This window comes from Drosophila ananassae, chromosome 3L (genome assembly GCF_017639315.1).
Source record: "Drosophila ananassae strain 14024-0371.13 chromosome 3L, ASM1763931v2, whole genome shotgun sequence".
Classification (NCBI taxonomy): Eukaryota; Metazoa; Arthropoda; class Insecta; order Diptera; family Drosophilidae; genus Drosophila; species Drosophila ananassae.
In genome coordinates, this window is record NC_057929.1 from 6460052 (window position 1) to 6484723 (window position 24672).

The 24672-nt window shown below is 41.5% G+C and overlaps 2 protein-coding genes and 1 long non-coding RNA gene across 3 annotated transcripts; all 3 read left to right on the forward strand.

Annotated features, from left to right (window-relative positions):
- Positions 1-198: 198 nt before the first annotated feature.
- Positions 199-1423, forward strand: LOC123257304. Its single transcript, XR_006507344.1, has 4 exons — positions 199-476; positions 531-686; positions 739-902; positions 956-1423. It is a non-coding gene; the product is annotated as an uncharacterized LOC123257304 (long non-coding RNA).
- A 345-nt stretch (positions 1424-1768) lies between these two features.
- On the forward strand, positions 1769-2427 carry LOC6502564. The gene is made up of 3 exons (XM_001959520.3): positions 1769-1921; positions 1990-2157; positions 2217-2427. The coding sequence occupies exons 1-3, from the start codon at positions 1769-1771 to the stop codon at positions 2370-2372; spliced, it is 477 nt and encodes a 158-aa protein (XP_001959556.2). The 3' UTR covers positions 2373-2427.
- A 2344-nt stretch (positions 2428-4771) lies between these two features.
- On the forward strand, positions 4772-16254 carry LOC6495778 (protein suppressor 2 of zeste). The gene is made up of 5 exons (XM_032450681.2): positions 4772-4946; positions 7001-7178; positions 7285-7793; positions 8314-11809; positions 13905-16254. Exons 2-4 carry the CDS (start codon positions 7061-7063, stop codon positions 11800-11802), a joined length of 4116 nt encoding a protein of 1371 aa, XP_032306572.1. The 5' UTR covers positions 4772-4946; positions 7001-7060; the 3' UTR covers positions 11803-11809; positions 13905-16254.
- The last annotated feature ends 8418 nt before the right edge of the window (positions 16255-24672 follow it).

Below are 24672 nucleotides of genomic sequence, written 5' to 3' on the forward strand. Positions count from 1 at the left end.
ACCTACTCGCATGTTTTTGGACTTGGAAACCGCAGGGACTAAACCGCAGAACAGTTGCAACATTAATTATTCATTTTGACCGAGGATTCAAAAGGATTCACCCACTGCACAATTTCGTCTGGCTGTTTATTTTTGAACAATTTTTCATTTCGAACTAAAATATACTTATTTATTTATTTATTTATTTATTTATTTATTTATTTATTTCGCCATTGAACTTAGAGTAATGAAATACTCTATAATGTTTATAGAGTAGAAAGCCCGAATTAAAACAATTATCTATTAAAATGTATTTAGTTGGTTCACTTGGCACTAAAATTGGCCAATGATTTATCAAAATATTTATATAATATACATTATAATTTATTTTTGAGGTTTCAAATGCCAAATCCACCTACAGTCTTCGCAGATTCATCATGATGACACCTACGATGTTTTTCCTAAGCCTTTTAATGTTATTATTTTTGAGCACAGAGGTAGTAAAATACAAAAACAAATGAATATATATATACCAACGCAAAGAATTACAGGTAAACCCATCAGTGGAGTTCAGGAACTTTATTTGTCAATCATTCGATAAGGACTTTTCAGACTTTGAAAATTGTATTTTAAAGTCTGTAAACAGGACTTATAAATATTTATCCCTAAAAGTCAATCTTTTCCAGGTTCCAGTAACAAAAGTGAAGGTGCGTGTTTGAATTTTTTAACAAAAAATTTTAAATTATTTATTGAGTCTAGGTAAACTTTGGTCTCTACAAACGCTTCAATGGATACAAGCCATTTTTATACAATATGACAGTAGATGCAAATTTGTAAATAATCCAAAATCAAACCCCGTGGCTCTATACTTTTATAGTGTGTTTAAAGAGTTCTCGAATATGAATCACTCGTGCCCATACAACGTATGTACTTGGCTAAAAAAAATTTTAAAAAATTTAAATTTAAATTTTATTAGCATGATGTTGTCGTGGAAAAACTCACAACAGATATAATGTTTAACAGTTTCTCGAAAATTCTTCCTTTCCCAGACGGAGATTATTTGATAAAAAGTTATTGGTTTGGCAATGGAAAAAACAGAGTCGCGGTTGAAGTATATTTTTCGATGATGACATAAAATATAAATTACGATTTAAACAAAAATCGTAATTAAAGTATGCTTTAATCATAATTATAACTTTAATAAAGCATATATACAGAAAAAAATATGCAGATTGTATTTTTACTAAGTTTACGCTGAAGAATATCAAAAGGCATCGATTATCGGCATCGAACATTTCGATTTTTTCATCGATGTTTTTCCATCTCTACCCAAAGAAGAGATCTTCACTTTTTATCGTTGGTATATTTGGTATTCGTTGGTGTACTTCATTGGACATTTAGAAATGGAACTTTTTTGGGTTGGAATTTTTAGTCAGTCAGTCTTAACTTGTCAGTCTTAAAAACAAGTGTTCCCAAAAATCCCAAATACTTGATCGCATTTGAAATACAATTATCCAGGTCATTACCACCTTTTAATTCACCCCCAGTCGCAATCTAAATAAACCATCGGACCATTAGGCTAATGAATGTATGTAAAATTAAGTGATCATACTCATAATAAAATTCGAATACAAAACAGTAGTCATTAGTGCACCGATTCTATAACATGAGATTTTGCCATAGCTCCTTTGCTGTTCTTTTAATAATAAATTACTTTGTTAAAGAAGTAAGTACTGTAACATAAAATATAACTTATATCTACAATTGGATTGCCTTTATTTTTTAGATAATGGCCGCAGTTGAATTTAGAAATATTAAGTGCGACTCTTTGGATAAAGAGTTTTCGGACTTTGATTATTGTTTCTTAAAATCGGTGAACAGATCATACAAATACTATTCTGTGAAAGTGAAACTTTTTCAAATTCCCGTTACCAAAGTAAAGGTATGTTTATACTTTAACTTATTTTATGTGAAATAATATATTAATAAATTTTATTTTTATTTATTTAGGTGAATGTGGCACTCTTTAAGAGGTTTAATGGTTACAGGCCATTTTTGTATAATTTTACGATAGACGCATGTCGTTTTTTCCACAATCAAAAGTCAAATCCCGTGGCCCAATATTTTTATAGCTTGTATAGGGACGTTTCAAACATCAATCATTCCTGCCCCTACAATGTGAGTGAGAATTTGGTTTAAAAATTGTTTAAAAAATTTTATAAAATATATTTCTTTAGCATGACCTCGTGGTGGATAAAGTTACCACACAAAGGGTTAATACCAATATAGTAAAGATTATTCCATTTCCCGAAGGCGACTATATGATCATGATGAACTGGATAGCCTATGACATCAATCGAGCTGTATTCAAATTATATATTTCACTTTCTTAAATTTGTATCTCAAATAAAAAGGACAATCCACATTATTATTCTGATACGGATTCAATTATTTCGGGATCATGTCTTCCAGAAAATTGTCCTCATTTATATTTGTTCCTGCATGAAATGAGCGTGAAACATTTCCTGCAGGACGTCCTTCAGAGTTCCACACCCTTTGAAATGCAAATTTGGCCCCCCTTGGCAAAAACAGAAAATTGAGTATCGAGTATATGATGTCAGATAAAATTAAAGATACAGAAGCGATCAAAGTTATGAACGCATTTTGCATATGGCCAAAAACCAGTTGGCAACAAAACATAGTTGGCAACAAAATGAAAAGCCCAGCGGCGGCAGTGGCGGCCGAACAACAAGATGAGGCCAAGAAACAGGCATTTTTGGCGTTAATTATAAACCGCCAAGGCCAATACGCGAAACGTATATAGATATGGAGATATATTTATGTACATATGGATGCGTGGCTTTAATCTCTCATTTGGCAGTTGGATTCAATTAACAACAAAGTCACCCACCCACACACGCACATGGGTGTACACTGTACAGCCACCCCAAAAATCAAGTTTAGCCACAGCTGGCCAAATACTCTCTCTCTCTCTCAGCATTTAGTGTGCGCGCTCTCCTTCTTACTCGATCTCTCTCTCTGTTTCGAGGTTGTTCGGGTCGGGAGCCGAGCTCATCCGAAGTGTCGGCCAGCCAATCAGCCGGCGGGGTGGTTCATGGGACGCACCTCAATTTGGCTTTGGCCAAATGCAGTCCGCGACGGTGTCTGGCTTATTCTGATGAGGTTGGACGATATTATTGGAAAGAATGTCTGGCCAAGACTGACCACTAAGCTCAGGATCTAAAACACAATTTAATATACAATATGCCAGTCTTAAAATAAAAAGAATATCATTTAAAACAAAAAAAATTGAATTATTGTAAGAGAAAATGACCAAGAAACTGAAATTTAAAATATTAAGGGCGTGGTTTCGTGGCGAAAAGCAATGTTCCGGTCTTTTATGTAATATAATTTGTAATCTCTTCTAAAAAACAAGTTAAAATATAATCAAGGGGATTTTGGAAATGATTTTCGCCTTCAGGAAAGGCAAGTTTTTAAGATTTTTTTGTTTTTTCAGCATTACATAACTCACAAAAGCCAATTAAAATTCCTGTTGAATGTCAGCCATACTTCGATGAATGTTTACTCTTCAGAGAAATAGTTAATTATAATATATTTTTGCCATTTCCGATATAAACCCAAAATCCGATGTATATTGGACATGGTTGAAATTGTTTTAAAAGTTGTAGAGAGATTATAAGAGAGATGTAGTGGCATTGCTAAACTATATCCCTTGAAATTAAATAAAATATAAACTTTTTTGGTCATAAACGAAAGGAATTTAAGATCAGTAGTTTCCCTTAAAAATATTCCCTTTTATAGAAAACGGATTGGTGGGCCAGCCGATGAAATGGCGCGAGGCGGCTCTCAGTCCTCTGCCGCTGCCGACGCTGCCGTCAGAGCAGCAGCAGCAACAACAATTACGAAAAGGTTTTCGAAAGAGAGAGAGAAAAAGAGAAATTGAGAGCGTTGGAGAGAGAATTTTTAGAAACGAATGCGCACAGGGTGGCCGATCAAAAAACGAATACGTACAGGGCGATTCGAGTAAAAACAGCACGAGACTGTCGAAGAGGGGGGGGTTTAATGGCTTTCCGAGGCGAATACGTTGCACGCGTGCAAAAGAGAGCAAATGTATCTGTCAGATAGAGATAGAAAAACAAATCTCTGTTTCTTGATAGCACGAGAAATCGATAAGAGCCAGCAGCTGAAGTGTAGAAGAAGAACATTTCGCTTCCAACAGTGTGTGGGTGTCGGCGATTAACGGCAAATCGATTCGGCGGCAGCACCAGAAAATGCTCCTGAAGAATACGGCGGTCTCAGTTGCGACGCAATTGCTTTGAGTACGTACCACGATACATATGGAGAAAGAAGGCGAAAAAAACGATTCAAAATTGGAAAATTTTACTGATTGTGAGCCGAAAAAATAGTGCTCTCGCTTGCCAGCAGCGAAAAACGTGTATTGGTGTTGGTGGAAATTTTGTAAACACACGTACACGTGACAGGTGTGGTGGTGTGCGTGCGTGTTATTCTCGCCGTATTGGAATTTTCGACGTGCGGCGAAAATAAAGCGGCACAAAACGGCGAAAATGCGCGCGCGCAAAAGTAGAAAGTTTTCGGTTTTCGGTTTCGCCGCAAAAAAAACAAAAAACACTTCTCCCCACCCACTTAGGGGGCACTAGCCGAACAGACAACTCTGGCTCTCTCGCCGCGGCGAATAGATACAAATTTGTGTGCTGAGGGCGAGTCGTCGGATTCGCTCGTATCGTGTTCGGGTCGCAATTGCGCGGCGAATGTAGCGATGGGATTGTGATTCCGATTGCGAGTGCACCGCTTTCAAAATCGAGTGGATTTTCGGCGGATGCGGACACGGACGCGGGAAAATTTGTCCAGCAGAGAACGTCCATGCTGCCATATATTCGTCGTTGTCGTGTTTTCGGCTAGTGTGTTTTTTTTTCATTCTGTAATACGTGAGTCGTCTTCGGTTTAGCTTGTTGCGTGTATGTGTTAGAGCTAAGTGTATGTGTGTGTGTGTGTGTGTGAGTTTTGGGGCAAAAGCAACCACCCTGCGGGCGCTCGTGCCGGCGTAACTGTTATTGTTATTACTGCTGCTGCCACTTTCAAGCTGTGACCATTTCGTCACATGTATGTGACTGTGTGTTTGTGTGTGTGTGTTTGGGTGTGTGTTTGAGTGGTAGTGCGCGCCTTTTACGAAATTGCGGCGTATAAACACCCAAAGCACAATAAGAAAATCAAGACGAGCACCGCCTCGTTGCGACGTCATCAGTTTTCAACGTCATCGAAATGTTGGGTGGCATTTTCCAGCTGAGTGGGCGTGGGCACACCCACCCACTAAGACTGACACACACACACACACACACACACACAGATACAAAGATACAGATACATTTGTATATATATCTGCCTACTTACTTCGTAATCAACTCAAAGCCGGCAGCGACGTCAACGGTGGCAGCTACGCCGGCAGATGCCTCTCTCGCCACCTCCTTTTTTATTTTTTTTTTTGCGCCCACTTTTTGGCCTGGCTTAGTTTTCAGTTTCTTTTGTTTTTGTTTTTGTTTTGTTTTGCTAGCACAGCCTCCACTTCCCCCCTCTCCACCCCCCTCACTTTGTTGTCATTTCGGTTTTCCCTTTTGCCCCATGCTTTCGTGCCAGTTTCGCGTGAGCGCCAAAATGTAAAGAAGCAAAGGCAAAAAGAGAGAGACAAAAAACAGTTTGAAGCGATGCCACTTTTGTTTGCGTTTCAGAAGTGGGTGGTGGGTGGTGGATGCCACTGCCTGCCTGGTGGGTGGGTGGTTCAGGGAGGGGAGGACTCAGTTCTCTGAATGGAAGCTGATTGAGCAGCCGGCTTTGAATTATTCCAAAATTTCTTAAAAAACTTGAAAATTATATAAAGTTCCAATCAAAATAATCCTTATTTCAAGAGTACTATCTCTAAGTCTCTATCTTTTCTTAATATTTTATAATATTTTTAATCAAGAAACCCCTCTTTAAATAAAGAATCTTCAAAAGAATCTTAAAAAATTAATTAAAAAACAGAGCAAAGTATTGAAATATTTTCATTGTTCCCTGGCCTTTTGAAGTCCATGTTGTAATTGGAGGTTACAATACTCTCCCCAACAACCTGCTGCTGATCCACAATGCCCTGAACTTTGCCCTGCTCTCAAGCTGCAACTCCCTGCCACCATCACCCCATCACCCATCATCATAATCATCATCATTGTCGTAATCATCATTGTCGTAATGATGAAAATTCAGTTTGAGTTTCCCTCCTGCCTTTGGAGGCATACAAAAGCGTAATTTTCGTAGTTTTATACGAATAGGGAGGGGGGGAATAGGGCACAAAAAGGTTGAAAGAGTAGGGGGGGGCCCCCTAAGCTAAAACTAGCTTCAAGTACACCGTCGAGTGCACATCGCTTTCTGTGTCTCTGGCTTAGTGTTAGTGTCTCTGTATGTGTGTGTGTGTGTTTTGATTCTCTCGGCAACCTCTCGGTTTCTTTCGGGTAGGTGCCCTCTGTGGCACGAAGGGCGTCACTACCACTCACTACCTCCCCCCCAATCTCCAATCCCCAACCTTACCTACCATCCACCCACAAAGTCGCCACTTTTGTGTTCTTATTTCCACATACATGTTGGATATTTGAGAGTGTGGTGAGGAACTTGCAGCATTGTTCCGATTCATGGATATGGATGGCTGACTTACTAGTCTAAAGTATCTTTTGGGACAAGCTACAGATACAAAGATACAGATATATCTTTCGCTTTGTGGCTTGACGAGCGACACAAACCACAAACGATGTCGACAATGATGTTGAGATGTGATGGGACTGGGATGGGACTGTTGCTCCAAAGCCACTCTTTCTTTGGCCATTGTTTCTTTTGGCCCACCATCCAAACAGCCATCCAAACAGTTTATTAGCCATCATCGGGTGTCATTTAAGCACATGCCACGATTGTAGATTTCCCTCCTAACCGCAGGATGGCCTTCTCTCTCTCCTTACAGGACACCACAAGAAGAGAGGCTACTAAACGTAAGAAACCCAAAAGCAAGTTAAGAGACATCATGATGGAGGCGGGTTCTAGGATGCGGGATGTGAGACAGTTCCACGATCTGATCACCTGTGGCCTCTGCCGTGGCTACATGGTCGATCCCACCACTGTGGATGACTGCTACCATACATGTAAGTGGTCTATTTCACCTCCAACCTTATGAGTCTTGATGTCTAAGCCACTTTTGACAGTCATTCCCTAACATCCTTTTTGAATTTCCACTTCTTCTTGCCACAGATTGCCGCAGTTGCATACTGAAGCATCTGCTGCGAATGCCCTATTGTCCCGATTGCAAGATGAGCCGGGGAGCCAAGGAGATCAGCGAGATCACCGAGTCCAATCTGAGATCGGATGATGTGCTGCGGACCCTCATCTACAAAATGGTGCCGGGTCTGTATCAGCGCGAGTGCCAGGCTCTGGCCGATTTCGAGGAGCAGCACAAGGACCTGGTGGATGAGAAGTCGCCGCTCCACCAAGAGTTCTTCACAGCCACGGAGCTGGTGAGTTTGTCGCTGGAGTACCATCCCGCCATGTTGCAACAGTGTGGGGCGGGCGAGGTGCCACCCACCATCTATTTGCAATGTGCCGCGGGCCTGAGGGTGGAGCTGTTGAAACGATTCCTCTGCTCCAAGTACAACATTGAGGCGGACAACAAGCTGGTGGAGGTGGAGGTCACCTACGAGGATGAGGTCCTGCCCTCACATTTCACGCTCATGGATGTGGGATATTGTTACAAGTGGAGTCGGGTGAGTGATGTTAACTATTACTACTACAAAGTAGGGGCTTACATTCTTTGTATACTGGACCCTGGACCCTGGACCCTGGACCCTTGTCGGCATGTATCCTTCCTCCCTTCTCATCCGTACTAACCCGATTCTATTTGGAATCAACGACCTTGTTGATCCTTTATGCATGACTTGGTTGAACACCTCCCCCAGATTTCAATTTGTTTTGTAACCAAAATTGATGGCGATAGAAATGCCAAAACACTTTCACACATTCGGTGACGATTTTAATAAATGGTCCTAAGTAAATGTCCTTATTGGGGACATAAGTCCCAACTTTGATTTCAATATCATACCTTTTACCTTTCGGGTTGTCCCTTTTTGTGGTTTATCCCAATTACCCGATAATCTGGGGTCCGGGGTGAAGTCCAATCCAATTGTCTCGCCAGTTTAACGTTCAGTGTCCACTTTTTCATTCATTTTTCCACCCTTGTCAACCTGCCTCTATTTTTTTTGTATCTCTTCCTGCCACCCCAAACAGCAATCGCCGATGGCCTTTTGCTACCGGATTCTGCTCTACGAGAGCGAACGGGCAAAAAACGATGAGAACAATCTATCCAGGATTAATCAGGACATTGAACCAGGCCAGACAGTGTCGCGTCGCCCCAAAGCGGCCAAGTCGGTGTCCTTTGCCGAGGACCTTGAATCCGATATGGACACCATTTCGTCACCGCGTTCCAAGCCGCGCAGTAACAAGTCCTCGCCGAAGGTGTCGCCCCAGTCCAAGGCCGCCAAGCGTTTGGCCAAAAAGGAAGCGGAACCGGAACCCGTCAGCACTTTCAAGAGCCTTCGCAGCAATGATATGCGTTATAGCGACTATGCCGTGCCCCGGGTGAAGTGTGAGCCGGAGCAGGAGCTGGCGGAGAGTCAGCGGGAGCGGGAACAGCCACTGGAGGTCAATACCAATATTGTGGTCAGCATCCCGCCTTCGCAACTCATCAAGTCCTACGGGGATGTCGAAGACTTTGAGCTCAAGACGGCGAATCGCAAGGTTTCCGGGAATCTGCCGAAGCTCAAGATCGAGCTAAACAGCATGAGGAGCAAGCTGAGTATGCCGCTGTCGGCTCATGGTCGACTGGAGGACACCAGCTCATCTGCATCTGCGCAGCAGTTGGACCTGGAGACGTACGCCAAGAATATTGGCCTCAAACCGATCGAACAGCCCTCGGTTGTGGCCGTTGCCGACAGCAAGTACAGTCCCAATGCCTCGCCCATGTCCTCGTGCTCTAGTTCCACCAACGGATCCACCTCCAGCCTGGGCACTGCCGATGCCAGTACCTCGACCAGTACCAGTTCGCACCGGAAACGGAAGAAGAAACACTCCAAGGAGCCGAAGGATGCGAATGGAAAGCGGAAGAAGCTACATGCCGAGATATCCTCGCAAACGGATGGCAAAATGAAGGTGAAGATCACATCGACGCCGAAGCACAAGCTGGACTTGAAGCGCTCCCATTCGATAGCTGGCGGAGAGCTGGCTCTCCAGCAGCTGAAACTGGACGAGAGGAGCATCCAGTCATCCACGTCGGATGTCCTCAACCGGACCTTGGGCGAGGAGGCGCGCAGCATTAGCAGTCTGGTGGTGGGTGGAGCTCCCACTCCGCCGCCCACGCCCACAACGGAGGCGTTGGTGCAACAGCCACCCCAGGTGGCAGTGGCCAAGACCAAGGAGATGCCCAGCTTGCCGACTTCGCCGCCACTACCCCCCAGTTTGTTTAAGGCCTATACCCCCAGTGCGACTCCCACGATTCCGGCGAAAACCAAGGTGGCGCCACAGCATCAGCAGCAGCAGCAGCTGCATCAGTTGCAACAACAGCACCAGGCACACGCCGCTCTGGTGAAGACCAATCCCGCCGTCAAGCCCCCGCTGACCAACAACAACAATCGGAAGCTGTCCGGCGGACACTTTGCGGTGCCACAAGCGCCCGGTAACCGGAATCTATACCACATGCAACGGTACCAATCCACACCCAGTTCGATAGCCAGTGCGGCCAACAAGCAGCCGAAGCGATCACTCTCCCTGGACGAGTCGCATCCCGCCAAGCAGGCCCGCTTCCAGGAGGCCCAGGCCATGGCCAACTACACGGCCAGGAAGTATCCGCTGAGCAGCCAGACGACGGTCTATCTGCCCAATCCCCAGCCCCGACTCTACGGTCCGGACATGAGCAACAAGACCCCGATGCCACTACTGTGTCCCACCAGCATGTCCCTGCCCGGCTCGAGTTTGGGCAGCGGTTCGGTCACCATTACGGCCCGGCCGAGAGCCAATCAACAGGGTTATTCCTATCCCGAGACCAGCAATCAAATTCCGGCTCTGGAAATTGTGAGATTGGGACCGGGCGGCAAGCAGGCAGGACCAAAGACCATGCCACCGCTTAGCCCGCCGGCGGCATCCACCTCGATGGCGTCGATTGGGGCTTCGGGTAGTCGGTTGATGGGACCACCGGCAGCTCTGCCCAGTAAGAACTCGGTGAAGATGCCAATGCCGTTGCCAATGCCAATGACCACAATACCAACGATTGTCAAGTCGCCGCCACTGTCAGTGGCATTGAGTGGCCAAAGGAGCAACAGCAGCAGCAGCAGCAGCAACAAGGGTAACAACAGCAACAATGCTGCTTATCGGACATCGCCGCCTGCATTAATAAATCTGCGGAATACTGCACCACACTCTGCAACATTTCCATCAAAGTCGCAACATCAGCAGCAACAGCAGCAACAGCAACAACAAAGTGGAAAGACAGAGAGCAATTCAAAGAAATCCCCGCCAGCCGCCAATGGTACTAGTGCCTCATTGGAGAAGTCGAAAACGAGTTTGCGAGAGTTTAGGCCGGCAGTAACAGCAGGAGCTAAGGATGCCGACATACTTGATTTATCAGCAAATCCAGGAAGGAACAGCCAAAGTAACCATGCCACCAAATTGGCCATAACAACATCAGCAACAACAGCAGCAACATCTGCAACATCTATTACTAGCAACAGCAGCAGCAGCAATAGTTTAGAGGCAGCCTTGAATAAAATCAAACAGAATATATCCGCCAACAGTAATGGAGGAAATGCTGCTGTTGTTGTTGCATCTTCGACTTCCACTAATGCCAATGGTAGTAGCAACACCAGTAACACCAACAACAATAGCAGCAGCAACAAGAGCAACAGCAACACCACCACCACCAATGGCAGCAACAACGGCGATGATCTACAAAATCTGCATATGCTCTCGGAATCAGCAACCGCTCGGGAAAAGATCTCGATAAAGGTGGCCAGCTTCGAGAATAAGCCAAAAAATGCCAATTCCAATGCATTGGTGAGACCACAGAATGCATCAGTTAGGAGTATACCGAATCCCTCGGCTCTGGCCTTTCGCAATCAGCCAGCAGCAGCAGCAACATCAGCCACGACAACAGCAACATCAACAGCAGCAGCAACAGCAACGACGACAACAACGACCAATATTAGCAAGCCGTTGACTGTGCGGGCCGAGGAGAGATCTACCAAAGGATTACTGAGTCCTAATAGTACCACCACCACCACCAACAACAACAACAACAACAATAATAGCAACAACAACAACAACAACAACAACACTAGCAGTAGTAGCAACAATTCTGCTGCAACATCGCCGCGTGCAATGACCAAGAAACCAACGACCATTGATCAAGTTGCTGCCAATTTGAATATTCGGGCCGAGGCCAAGGCGGCTGCCCTCGCCGAGGAGGCGCCACCCGTTCTCAGTAGCCGTACTTCCAAATCCCCGGAACTGGCCAAGACCACACCGGCGACTAGTTCCAGGCCGGAATCCAAGGAGACATCCGGCGGTGGAGCCATCACTGTTTCGGCCGCCAGCACACTGCTGTCCATGCCGGTGGCGACGGCGACGGCGGCAGTGTCCTCCAGTTCTGTTCCGGAACCGCTTTCCAAGCCTCCCGTGCAGATCGCCGCCACCGATACACTGGCTCCCGTGGCGAGTTCCGCTTAGTCACCAGGTGAGTCTTCTACATAAGCAGTATATAGTATTACCAACTTGATTTAATGACTCTTTCCTGGAAAAGAACTCGGATTAGGGCCACTTTTTAGAAGTGTTTACGTGACAAAATGGGGAAATAATCTAGAAACAGTTTATGAAAAGGCTCTGAGATCATCAAATAGACTTGGATATCCCATATTTAACACGGGGTTAACCCAGAGATATTTATAATATTGATAGAAAATTTTTGTTTCAAAGTTTTCATGCAGATTGGTGGAGATTCTATCTACAAATTTTTTAAGGTATTCCGCTCTAGGATCTGGTGTAAATTGACAGAGATATGGATATCGTAAGGGGCCTTAGAGGGATATTCCGGATTCCACAAGGTTCCATCAGAAAATTTTAAAAATAGGGATCGAAAATTTGTTTTCCAGGTTTTGATGCAGAACGGTAAGGAATCGAACTAGAAATCTTTTAAGGTATTCCGCTCAAGGATCGGATATGAAGTGCCAGAGATATGAATATCGTAAGGGACCATAGAAGGATATCCCGCATTGCACAAGGGGCTCCCCTATAAAAATTGAAAAAATATCGATCGAAAATTTTGTTCCGGGGATTTGATGCAGTTTGGAAGGAAATCGAGCCACAAATCTTTTAAGGTATTCCGCTCCAGGATCGGATGTGAATTGCCAGAGATATGGATATCGTAAGGGGTCCTATAGGGATATCCCGGATTCCACAAGGGGCTACCCCATAAAAATTGAAAAAAAATCGATCGAAAGTTTTATTCCAGGGTTTTGATGTCGATTGATGGGGAATCAAAACAGAAAACTTTTAAGGTATTCCTTTTCGTAATCGGATGTAAATTGGCAAAGATATAGACATCGTAAGGGGCCATAGACTGGAGGATATAGATCCTACAAGGAGGTCTTCCACAAAAATCGGGAAAATACCGATCAAAAATTTTGTTTCAGGGTTATGATAAAGATCAATAGGGAATCGAGCCACAAATCTTTTAAGGTATCCCGCTTAAGGATCGAATGTAAATTGACGGAGATATAGACATCGTAAGGGGCTATGTATGAGTATCCATGATTTTGAAAGGGTTACCCCCACAAGAATTTGAAAAATATTGATGGAAAATTTTGTTTCTAGCTGTTGATGTAGATTGATTGGGATTTCAACTACAAATCTTTAAAGGTATTCCACTCAAGGATCGGGTGGGAATTGTCCAAGATATAGACATCGCAAGTGGTCATATCTGAAAACACGGGATTTTCAAGGCTATTCCCATCTAGGGATTAAAAGCTTATTAGAAAACTGAAACGTAGAATGTCTATTCCTCAGATGTGTTCCAGGGCTATTAATCTTTTACAAATTAATGACAACAGTGGGGTTTGAGGTCGCTGGATATCTTTTTTCTCCGCTAATGATTGTTTGTTTTGTGCTTCGGGTTCTCCTCCAGCAGAAGATACTGCCACTTTTTAAAGTAGCTTTGTAGCTTTTTTAGATGTTCCTATGCCCTCTGATGGCCACTTCCTTTATGAGTTGGCTATAATTTTTCTTTTTGGCGCATTTCCCACACTTTTGTATGGAACTGAGACTCAAATTATACAAATTACATTTCAAGTTGGCATGTTGCTTATTTTTTTATTTTCTTTTTCCCTTTTCTGTTTTGGTTTTTCTCAAGTAGTCATTATACACAAATAATGTATCTTCTAGCTACGTACTCTCTCTATAAATGTATCTTTATATATCGTACTCTTTCGTGGCCTGGTATGTTGGCCTCTCTTTCGTGTTCGTCGGTCGGTTTGTCGCTCGTCATTCGGTCGGTAATTTATACGATTTGCCTTGGTTTTATTTTCGCCGTTATAGGCAACAGCACAACAAACAACAACAACAACAACAACATTGAGGTTTTCGACTTTTTCGCTGTGTTTTTATTTTTTTCGCCCTCTGTTTTGGCCGTTTTGTTGTGGCCTTTTAATGAACATCGGGCCAACTTGCCAGCTAGAGAGTCATTACATCATTTTGGTATTTTCACCCATAGAGAAAATAAAAGGCGAATAACATTTTCATTTATTCTTCTCTTTCTATCTTTTTTTTTTTTGCAGCGTTTCTTTGGCTGTGCGGAACGCAAATGTATCTTGTGGCGCCGCTGGAGAATCTACAAGATACAACAACGGCAGAAGCAACAAGCAACAACCTGCTGTCGCAGTCGCAGTCACAGTCGCAGTTTTTCAACCTCGCTCCCGAAGAAAAGTGCAATTTAAGTAACCAAGTAAACAGTAAACAGTTGTAAGCCTTAGAACTAACCCGAAATAGCCTCAACGCAAAGCAATATCTACTCGCAGATACTTACATATACAATGTATCTGCTAGATACGTTTATACAATTCTAGGGTAAACCACATCATTTGCATATGTATGGGTGGGTGGTATGGGTGGTATGGGGGGGTGAGCAAATATTTGCAATCGAATTAGTACGCCTCCACATACTAACAAAAAACATAAATAATCTAACCTAAAGGCAGGAATGTTTGCTTTTTTATTTTTATATTTTTTTTCTCAATATTCATAAATTTAAAAAAAATAATCCAATGATATAAAAAATAAAGAAAGAGGGGGGAGGAGAATAATAATCAAATGCGCTCGCCGCTCACTTGTTTTTGTTGCGTTTTTGTGTCGTCGCTTGGCAGACAAGCAAAAAGCAAAACAACAACAAATTAATTATAAAATATCAGCAACAAATATGTGTAAGCCAGAGATAAGGTCACACACAGATACAAACATTAGCACGCACATTTGCGAAATGCCTTTTTGATAGATAGATCTTTGTTTTGTTTTTGTTTTTTGTTTGTTTTTTTTTTTTGGGAATTTTTTGGGGAAAGTCCCAGTCGAAGAAGTTGCGATAGTAGCATTTCTTAAATAAATAAAAAATGAATAAAATGGTTAAAAGAGAAGGTTAGCAGAGAAACAAAAATTGATAGACCGGAATCGCATCAGGAATATTTGATTACAGTGAGTGCCGAAAGTGTTGGCACTTGTACACTCCCCCCTCCTTACAACCTCCCTCCCCCAACCAATCCCAGGAAAATCAGCCACGAAGTGTGAAAATTCGGGCTGGTGGATGGAAACCAGACACACACACACAGACTCACCCATATCTATAAGGAAAAAAGATACAACCGATACCCGATACACACTCACGTTCTCCATCGGGGCGATAAAATTTTAACGATTTTGCGCCGTTTTGAGCGAGCGTGTCAAGCATAAAGATACAAAACAATACTTGGGCATATATAGCATATAAACAAAATAAAATAAAACAAAAGCAAACAAAAAAAAAAAGCGGAATAATGAAAATAACAAACTAACACAGAGGCCGGCACAGACAGCCCAGGCCCAGGCACACACTAGCTTATATATTATACATTTATAAATATATATCTTGTAGATACTTTTTCGTATTAGTTGTTTAAGCGCGTTACGTTTAATTGCAGCACGAACTTTGTACATAAATTTAAAATCGAAGCCAAGCGAAATCAAATAATACAAAATGAAATGAATAAAATTAAACAAAAAGGGAATGGAAAAAAGAGAGAAAAAAAATCAAATGAAAATAAATTTTAATTTTTAGAGCTTCGACCAAAACAAATACCTATATATTATACACCCAATATACAGACTATATACTCTTATATTTGCGATATTCGTACACTCGAAAAAAGGCTTTAGGTTCTTATACTTTTCATCCTCTTCTTTAGACCTAGTTGATATTTCTGTTTATTATAATTTTTTTTTTTTTATTCGTTATTTATATTCGCCTGTACATATTTTTAATGAAAAACCAAGTTTACGAGGGAGGAAAGATAATGCTAAAATAGATGAGTTTCTTAGAGGAAAATAGTTGCAGGACGTCAGGAATGGTGAGTGACAGAGAGGGCTGAAGAGGAAAAGGTAAACCAACCCTATACCATCAACCCTTAGTCCTTGAAGCATCCCCTGTGATCATAGCCAGGAATTAACATAATTTCCAGGCAATCAAACAAATTGAAAGAACTCGGGATCGTTCATCCCGAACATTCAGTCCTGACAGCTTTTCTCAAAAAAACAAATTCTTAACTCGACTCCTGATTGTTGTATATTTCTTTAAATATTCCTACTATTGAGAATCTATATATCTAGTTGTGTATGTGAAATTTATTTAAGCTGATATTGTACTGTTCGGAAACCTTAACTAAATAAATACTTATGGAATATATAATATATATAAATATTAAATCGTATATGTTTAGAAATCTGATTGTATGCACTTCCTGTATATGTAATATTGTTAGAAGACCCTCGAAATGTAATACACAGATACACCTCCTAACCCACACACACACACAAATATTAAGTTAAATTAGCTGATTTTCGAAAACAATAAAATCATGAAAATGGAATACCCTGTATAACAAATGCGACTGTGGTTTTAATATCTTTATGGGGGCGCTGTACAAATAAATCAGAACGCCTGCGTCGGCGGCGACAGAAGGTGTCGGTCGCCTCAAGGAAGGAGGAAGTCGGGTCGAGTTACAGAACCCCAGGACCATCAACATCATCATCATTCCCTTTCCTTAGACCCGGGTTCGCTCCACAAATCACCAATTGTCTTGCAACCCCGCTCGGCGTCGAGGTTTACTTGTTGGCATTGCGGATTTCAACGCTTTTCATGCCCCATAAAGGAGTGGGAGTGGGAGTGGGTGTGGGTGCAGGGGCGAGGGCATGGGTGGCGTTGGCACTAACTCTCTGCCACAGGAGGCAGAGGCGGTCGCGGTGGCACTTGCCGGAAACATATGGCAGCACGCTAAAACCAAAGCCTTTGTCGCAGGGACTGACAGAAGACACTGGAAGAAAATGTGGTAAGAAAACAGAAATAATAAGATTATAGTTTTTATTTTTATTAACATTTTTTTATAAGGAAAAATATTAAATAAATTTAAATAATCTTTTTAAATCTTTATATATCTGATTAATAATTTTTTCCAGTGTATTATAATATACTTTCCTCGCCCCTGCCAAGCCACAAACGTCTTGCCACAGTGTATGCCACATAGCAGGGCACGTGCCAGCAACCGCCCCAGCAACCCATCCGTCCTGCAACGGTGCCGTAACCTTCGGCAAGGGCGATTGCCATTGAGGCAAAGACAGGACGAGCACGAGCACGAGGACGTGCACAAGGACGAAAGCCAGGCCAGGCCAGGCCAGGCGAAGAGCATAAGCCGAACAAAGTCTCGGAGAGGAGCAATTTTGTGGGTGAAATTTTGGGTGTTTTTTTTCTTTCCACTTCGTTGTGGACATGTGTGTAGGGTGTATTCTATTTAGTGATGGCACATGACATCTTGACAGATTTCACGGTTTTTTCGACAAAAGTTAATATTATATAATGTGCTATAATAATATTATTAAATTGAATCTAAACGAGGGTTACAGAGAGTTAAGGGTTACAGAGATTATTATTTCTCTGTTTATAGGGGATTTAGAGACTAATATATTAATATTTTGTTACATATACTAAAACATATATTAATTTACTCTTTATAACCTTTTTATCTCAATGAAATATATATTATTTTTTAATCAAAACCTCTAAGTTCGTGTCACGCTGCCATCGCTTGTCTGGCAACTTGTTGTTTTATTTGCTTGTCGTATTTTTATTAAAAACGAACGCTACTTAATCAGCAGCAAAATGTCGCACTTTACAGCCCAACCACCCGGTCCCCCCAGGCCCCAAACCCACCAACGACTGATAGGGAGAGCTGAAGGGGGTGGCAGGATGGTGTGGTGTGGTGTGGTGTGGTGTGGTGGAGTGGGTTGGGGGTGGCAGCCGCCGTTTGACTTTTTGCTGTCGTTTGCGAAAACAGACTTATCAGTTTTGCTTTGCTTTTTTGTTGTTGCTTCTGGCGGCGACTGGCAGAAAGCTTTCCAAGTCTCGCCTTGTCTCGCTCCATCCGGCTACTAGCTTGGCATGTGCCCACTGCCACTGCCACTGCCTCCTCCTCCTTGTCCTCCTCCTCCTTCTCTGGCAATCGCCACCCACTCGCCGTAGCACCCAGCCAAGGCCCGTTCGGCTGATAAATAGCATTTAAGTATTAGTTTCTCTGTCGCTGTTCCGAAGTCGCGGGGAACGTGCCCGGCTTTGTGATTCGCGATTGGTAAATTGGGTAATTGAAAACACTTAACGGTTATGATTTATTATCTACTTGGCTTATATGTACACCCTGTTGCTGCTGCTACTGCTGATGTAACCAATCTTTTGTTTGGGCCTTCCAGAGCTTTGGCTGGATTACAAGCCTGCACTGTTATTAAAATCTAATTAATCAAAGTGTCCATTGCCAATGACAACCTGCTCACTGATAAATAATACCCTACAGTTAAGCCACTGAGCACATGTGGCTTTCTGTTTAGTCTTCAAGTTCGGGATACCATTGTCTAGAATTCTATTTTTGTGTATTACTCTTGAAAGAAGTATTTCTATTTTGTCCGGAAGTTTATTCATTATCTGTTTTTAGTTGGCTGAACTGTATCCGGCTGTCCGTTTGTCCGTTTGTCCGTCTGTTCGCTTGTTTCTAGGCTAATCTTTCTCTTGTAAAGCTTTTCATTCAAAAGATTACGCATACGCCCTATAGACATGACCTTATATCCTTCACTTCTCATATCGAATTCCCAAAATCTCCAAACCTTTGTGTTTTCAAAATGGTATTGTAAGATCTCTATACAGTATTCCATTAAAAAGAAACTAAACTTTCTCATATGTTTCTGCTTCCTTTATTCTTTAGATAATTACAAGATACTAGATACTTCTTCCTTTTTTCTTTATATAACTACTAGATACTATTATAATAAAGGAGTATTTGTTAAAACAAGCTTTCTTTGAGAGTCTATAGCTCTGTTGCATAACCATAAACACAAGAAATAGCCAACATTTTGTTCCCGGAAGTATGGAATTTCATTAAGACTTAGTTTGGATATATAAATCCCCTAAAAAGAACAATGGATCTAAGTATCTTTTCTATTAGTATCTTTTATTGTATCTCCCAGAGCATCTAAGCTTCGGTTCTATTCTACATTAAGTAAATATTTTGTCAGGCTTACCCAAATACTTAAACAAACACTCTCTCTTGTCTTGAGTAAAAAGCCCCATTTGTTAAATACAAATTTAGGCACATCTGCAACTCATCAAGAATTTAATTCCATTGATTGCTTATTTATGGCGAAACTTTCCGGGACTGTCGCCAATACAAATATGCTAATTAATCACATGTTCTTTAGACTATACCTAGTTTTTGCTTACGCAACCTTTATCGGTGGTGGATCTAAAACAATTTCTCTGGCATTTGAACAGCTCGTGCCGGCTATTTGTCTCGCTAAAAGTTCATAATAATAATGCTAATGGATTGCAACCATTATTGGCTCCAGCAATTAGTAAGGAATGGGCTGGCATTCGAGTTGATCTGCATTTTAAGTACATGGGACTGTTTTAAATGAATAAAAGATCTATATTTTATGTAGGATGAATAATACAGATTACAGATTATTTTTTTGAAGTTCTTATAGAACACTTTTGCTGTCAAGTTTTGAAAATAAATATGTATATTTTAGTTGAGATTACTCATGGTTTTGTTCAGAATGCTTTGAAACTCAAAACCTAAAAGTAAAATTGTAATCCTAAGCTTCTACTTCATTTTGTAAATATCTGATTTTTCGTATTTCTTTGAATAAAACTCGAATATTTAGCATTGATATTTGAAATCGTAGGTCATAAGGATGTATACTTATACTGGTACTTGTATAGATTTCCTTAACAAGTAATTTTTAACTATAAAATGGCAGAGAAGTACCAGGTAAATACTGGTATTTTGTACTTCTATGAATAAAACTGGAATATCTTTTCTTGAGGAGCCAAATCGTGGATTTATTATTGATAATAGAAAGATGCCTAGAAGTTTATTATACCCGGTACTTCTATGGTTTTCCTTAACAAGAAATTTTTAACGTGAAAATGGCGGAAATATTTCCTATTTATATGAGTAAAACTCGAATATTGTTCCCTGAGATGTCAAATCATGGATCCCAAAGGTTTATTATCAATCTAAAGAGTTGTCTTGAAGTTTTTATACCCGGTACTTTTAGGGTTTACAATAAAAAGTACATTTTAACATCAAAATGGCGGAAAAGTACCGGGTATCTTTAGTTTTTATACCCGATACTTTTAGGATTTACAATAAAAAGTAACTTGTGACATAAAAATGGCGGAAAAGTACCGGGTATCTTATAATTTCTGTCTTCATTGCTATTCCCGACTTATTTTCGAACATTTTTGGCCCGGATTATTCACTCAAGGAAGTACAGTCATTGTTGGTACTTTTCCAGTTTTTGGCAGACTTCAGACGGATTGTAAAATGGGCATAACGCCAATCTGATTAGCCGTAAATCACTCCCAATTAAGAGCGTATTAGTTTTAGGGCTGCCATAAAATTCAGAATTGGACGAATCTAATCGGCAGTTGGTTTGTTTTCGGCTGGCAATTTTCGATTTCCGAGAGATCACAGCCCCGAGATAAGTGGCGAAAACTTTGATCCCACGGAGAATGTGATCCGAAGGCATAATACCACTCGTATAACCATTAAAATTAATGAAGAGGGAAGGCAGTCAGAGGCAGGGCTGGGCTCCACGAAAGAGACAACAAGACAGGCCAACACAGGCAACACCGGCAGGCAACACATGCAACATGAACAAAATGAGCGTTAACCAAGCGAATCCTCGGCACGTTTTGGAATTTACATGAAGGGACAACTCAGACGACGGCAGGAAGGGGAGTAAAGTGTTTATTTCGACCAAGGTGTGTCCATGGACATGAGAGGGGGCCTGAAAGGGTACGTTGGGGCAACGAGTCGGAGTTGGCCACGTTATGCGAAACACGCAAAACGAATTCGAATCCGTTGCACACACAAAACTGTTGCTGCTGTTGCTTTTGCTTTTGGGTTTTTGGCTTTTCTGCTGCTGCTGCTGCGTCCGACCAACCCCCTTATCACCCACTCCCCTGGTAGAGACCTTCACCCCGTCCTGGCCATCGAAGCTTGCCGGCTAGCATGGCAATTTGCCATTTTGAACACAACGAAGCGAGGCGAACCGACCCCGGGCCGGGGACGAGACCAGACCAGACCAGACCAGAAACAGCGAAAGAGCCGAGCGAGAGGAGGCCGAGCCGGTGCCGCAGTTTTGCGGCTTCATTGGATGCCACAGCCGTGGAAGGGGCAAAAGCACTGGTGGCACTGGTGCTAGGGGCAGGGAGTTGGCATCGGGGGTGGAACATAACATTGCCTTTTAGGAGGCTCCCTAAACAATTCCAGAGTTTCGAGCACGCCAAAAAAGGGAAGTTTCGGTTAGACCGAGAGGTTAACAACAACATTGGCGGCCTGTTTTCGACATTTCCTTTTTCCTTTCCGAGAAATCAACTAAAACTTTCCAGATTAATCTAAAAAGAAAGAAACATTAAAACATTAGTCATGAAAATTGTAGGGATTTATCTTTAAGATATTTAAAGTGGGATTTTACTGACGAAAGCGGCATGTTTTCTGTCAATGTGGTTTGTGGTTAGTGTTTGTCAAGTAATATCCATCAGAATTTATTATTTTTTTAAACCACAGCTATTATTACACTATGATATGATAAAAAAAATGGAGTATCATCCGTTGTCATGATGGTCAACCCTTTTAATATGGCCACATTGGGGACTAACCCATAAATGATGATGTGTCAGACCCTTTTTATTTTCCCCACAAACAGATTATGACATGACACTTTCAAGAATATAAAGATTATACTAAAGTTTTTTCGTTTTAAAGCTTTGGAGTAATATTGAAAGTTTATTTAAATTAATATTATTAATATTTAAACATTTTGAAGCCGTTTTCTGAACCTTAAACCTTAAAAATTGTATTATAACATTGAATATGCTATCACAGTTATCGTATAAAGTCCTCCTATAGTATTCTAGAATTAAAGAAACCTCTAAAAATTAATGCCTGAATTTGAAGTATTATTTTTCAGATATAGTTGGGTGAATGAAGACATCAACTTTTTGAAACAATTGAGGACATTTTGGGGACTTTTCGAGGGCACTATATTATATCTTAAGCTCTCTTTTATGTATCTTGAAACTTGTTAGGTAGACTTGAAAAACTGCACAAGAAAATTGTATGATTTTTTCAGACTTTTTGACACAAAATCTTTACCCAAATCTTAACATCTTCAAGTCGGATTCATCGCAAAAAGCTCTTTGAACAATCTTAATAATAATTCCAAAGTAATTTGTTATTTTAATCGATGCAATTTATTCTCATGAACAAAGAAATGGACCTCTGTATTGTGTTGTGCTTGGGAAAGTCTATTTGTCTGACAGACGTTTTCTAATTTTCATTCATTTCTTCGAAGCTTTCCATGAAATCCCCCCCAAAAGAATTCGAATTCGAGAACCTGGCGGCGCATCTCCCATGGTGATGAAAGAAACTGTTCCGTTGGCTGACGAGACGAGATTAGGCGAGACGGAAGGTGTTGGCTTTCTATGTGTGTTTCAATCACCTTGTTATTTATGGGTGTGCTGTCAGTCTCTTGTATTTGGATTTTGTATCTGTATCTGTAGATGTATCTGTAGCTGCTGGATGTATCTATATCTGTGTGGGAGCGAGCACCTGTTACGGTTGATGCTTTTTCCTCTTGTCGTTTTTTTTGTGGATTTCTGTTCGCTGAACTTTGCCTTCCTTCTGTAGCTATCGTTGGCTTGGCTTTTAGTTTCTTTTTTTCATATTTTTTTTTTTTTTTTTGAGCTTCAGTGGCTCGGCTCCTGTCACAGGGCGTAGCTCAAATAAAAAAGTTATATTGCCGCTGCAGGGGGATTCGAGTTAATCGAATAATAGGCACCCGCGCACGTATCTCACAGATACCAAGATACACGCAGCACACACAGATACAGCAGCAGCTCACCGCCCTGGAGAGATACATAGCCCTCATGGAGGTCGGAGTCATGACCAATTGGCGTGTTTTTTCGAAAAAAGATGATCCGAGAGTGGCCTCCAGTTTGCCGCGTTTGGCCCTCGCTTCATCCAGCCGTTCATCAGACGTCTTCTTTGGAGCGGTTTATTGCTCTTTTATTACCTCTTTTCGCTCCTCCGGCTCGACAGAACTGTGTGTGCACTCATTTGTGAAGTACAATGCGGCTCGGATGCGTGAGAAAACTAAAAAACGCATGAATCTCTGGTTTCTCCTCCAATGAGATACTTATGTCCATACATGAGTATGTATCTGTATCTGTATCTGTAAGCGCGTGTATCTGTTGGCCCTCAAGTGGCGGTGCTACTTGAAAGCAACTTGCCGAGTACCTCAAATTCATCTCTAATTGATTCAAAATTGTTTTCAATTACAACAAAGCCTTCAACCTTCGATTGCCCCTCAATTTTGTATCAATTTATTGTATATGTCGGACAAAAGTCTGTGCATTATCTGAATTTTTAATTCTCCCCTCTTGATTGAGATGCTTACATGGCTTGCATTTTATCTAGATTCTAGAAATATTTATTTATTCCAAACAAACAGATTCAATTTAATACTGTTTCGATTAAAAGCCACATGTTTGGTTAGAAGTTGATTAAAATTTTGGCCTAAAAGGCCTCTGTTTGATGGCAGGACCTTCGGGATTTCTAGAATATGTCCATCTTACAAGCTTCTATGGTCTTCTTAGCTATTATTTATTCAAAATCATTTATTTATGAGCTTTTTTATTAAACAAGCATAAGTTTTTTTCAATGCTTTGCCGATAAATATCGACTCACGCGCCACCATTTTGCAAAATACCCCATCCCTTTCCTCCTGTCGAGGTCACAACCCTTCGGCCGTGAGGCCATAAATTAAAATACAAAATATTTATCGCTTGAATTTCTAGTTTGCGCTTTTCGTTTTTCATGTTTGGCTAAATTATTTTGGCTTTTCGAGAACATCTCAAATGAACAAACATTCATTTTGCAATTTACCCACAAAAGCATAACACGAAAAAAAGTTTCGGTTTCGGTTGAAATTCCAGAGCGTCTCGGACAAGCGATAAATTCGTATGAACAAATTGAAAGCGATGTGTTGTTGGAGCTTTTTAGCTGATACTGTTTGCTGTTTTTTTGTTGTTGTTGTTGTTGTTTTGTTGCCGGCGTATTTCATTTCATGACTGACTGGCTGACAGCAATTTTAAATTGCAGTGCGCGCCAAAAATGGAGCACCGACGACGCTGTTTTCAGTTGTCGTCGCTGTGTTTCTGCTGCTCCCCTTTCCCCACCCCCTCCTTTTTATATAAATTTTTCTCTTTTTTTTTATTTGTTGAGTACCCGCCGCTCAAGGTTTTGTTTTTTATTTTTTTATTTTGCCTAGAATATAAAAGCTTGCAAAAACAGGAAAATCAGCGCAGACATTTTATTTTGTCCGCTGCCACCAGGAGGCTTCTATGTGGCAGCGTCTAGTGCGCCATTTGTCATGTGTCGCTTTGTTATTTGTTGCTTTTGTAGCTGCTGCCGTTTGCTGTTTGGGCGTTAATGCTGTCCACCCACCTCCGGCGGGCTCCCGGTTGCCCATTCATCAGCCGTTGCTGGGCCCCCCCCCATTCCTTTTCGCATTTCTCAGCATTTGCTCAGTCCTTAGCCAAAGAAAAGATAGTTTATGCGATGAGAAGTACGAGAATTTTTGATTATCATGAATTAAATATACATTTTCCGTAGTCTTGGCTTAGTATCTTCACTTAGTATTTACCTAAAGGACCTACAATTTATTTAGATTTCATTTCTTATAAAAGTCTAG

Excerpts from the sequence above, each read along its gene's own strand:
- LOC6502564 (XM_001959520.3), top strand. The coding sequence starts at position 1,769 with ATGGCCGCAGTTGAATTTAGAAATATTAAGTGCGACTCTTTGGATAAA. Across the intron at positions 1,922-1,989 it reads TTCCCGTTACCAAAGTAAAG|GTGAATGTGGCACTCTTTAA; the intron begins GTATGTTTATAC and ends TTATTTATTTAG. Across the intron at positions 2,158-2,216 it reads ATCATTCCTGCCCCTACAAT|CATGACCTCGTGGTGGATAA; the intron begins GTGAGTGAGAAT and ends ATATTTCTTTAG.
- LOC6495778 (XM_032450681.2), top strand. The coding sequence starts at position 7,061 with ATGATGGAGGCGGGTTCTAGGATGCGGGATGTGAGACAGTTCCACGAT. Across the intron at positions 7,179-7,284 it reads GGATGACTGCTACCATACAT|ATTGCCGCAGTTGCATACTG; the intron begins GTAAGTGGTCTA and ends TTCTTGCCACAG. Across the intron at positions 7,794-8,313 it reads ATTGTTACAAGTGGAGTCGG|CAATCGCCGATGGCCTTTTG; the intron begins GTGAGTGATGTT and ends CACCCCAAACAG.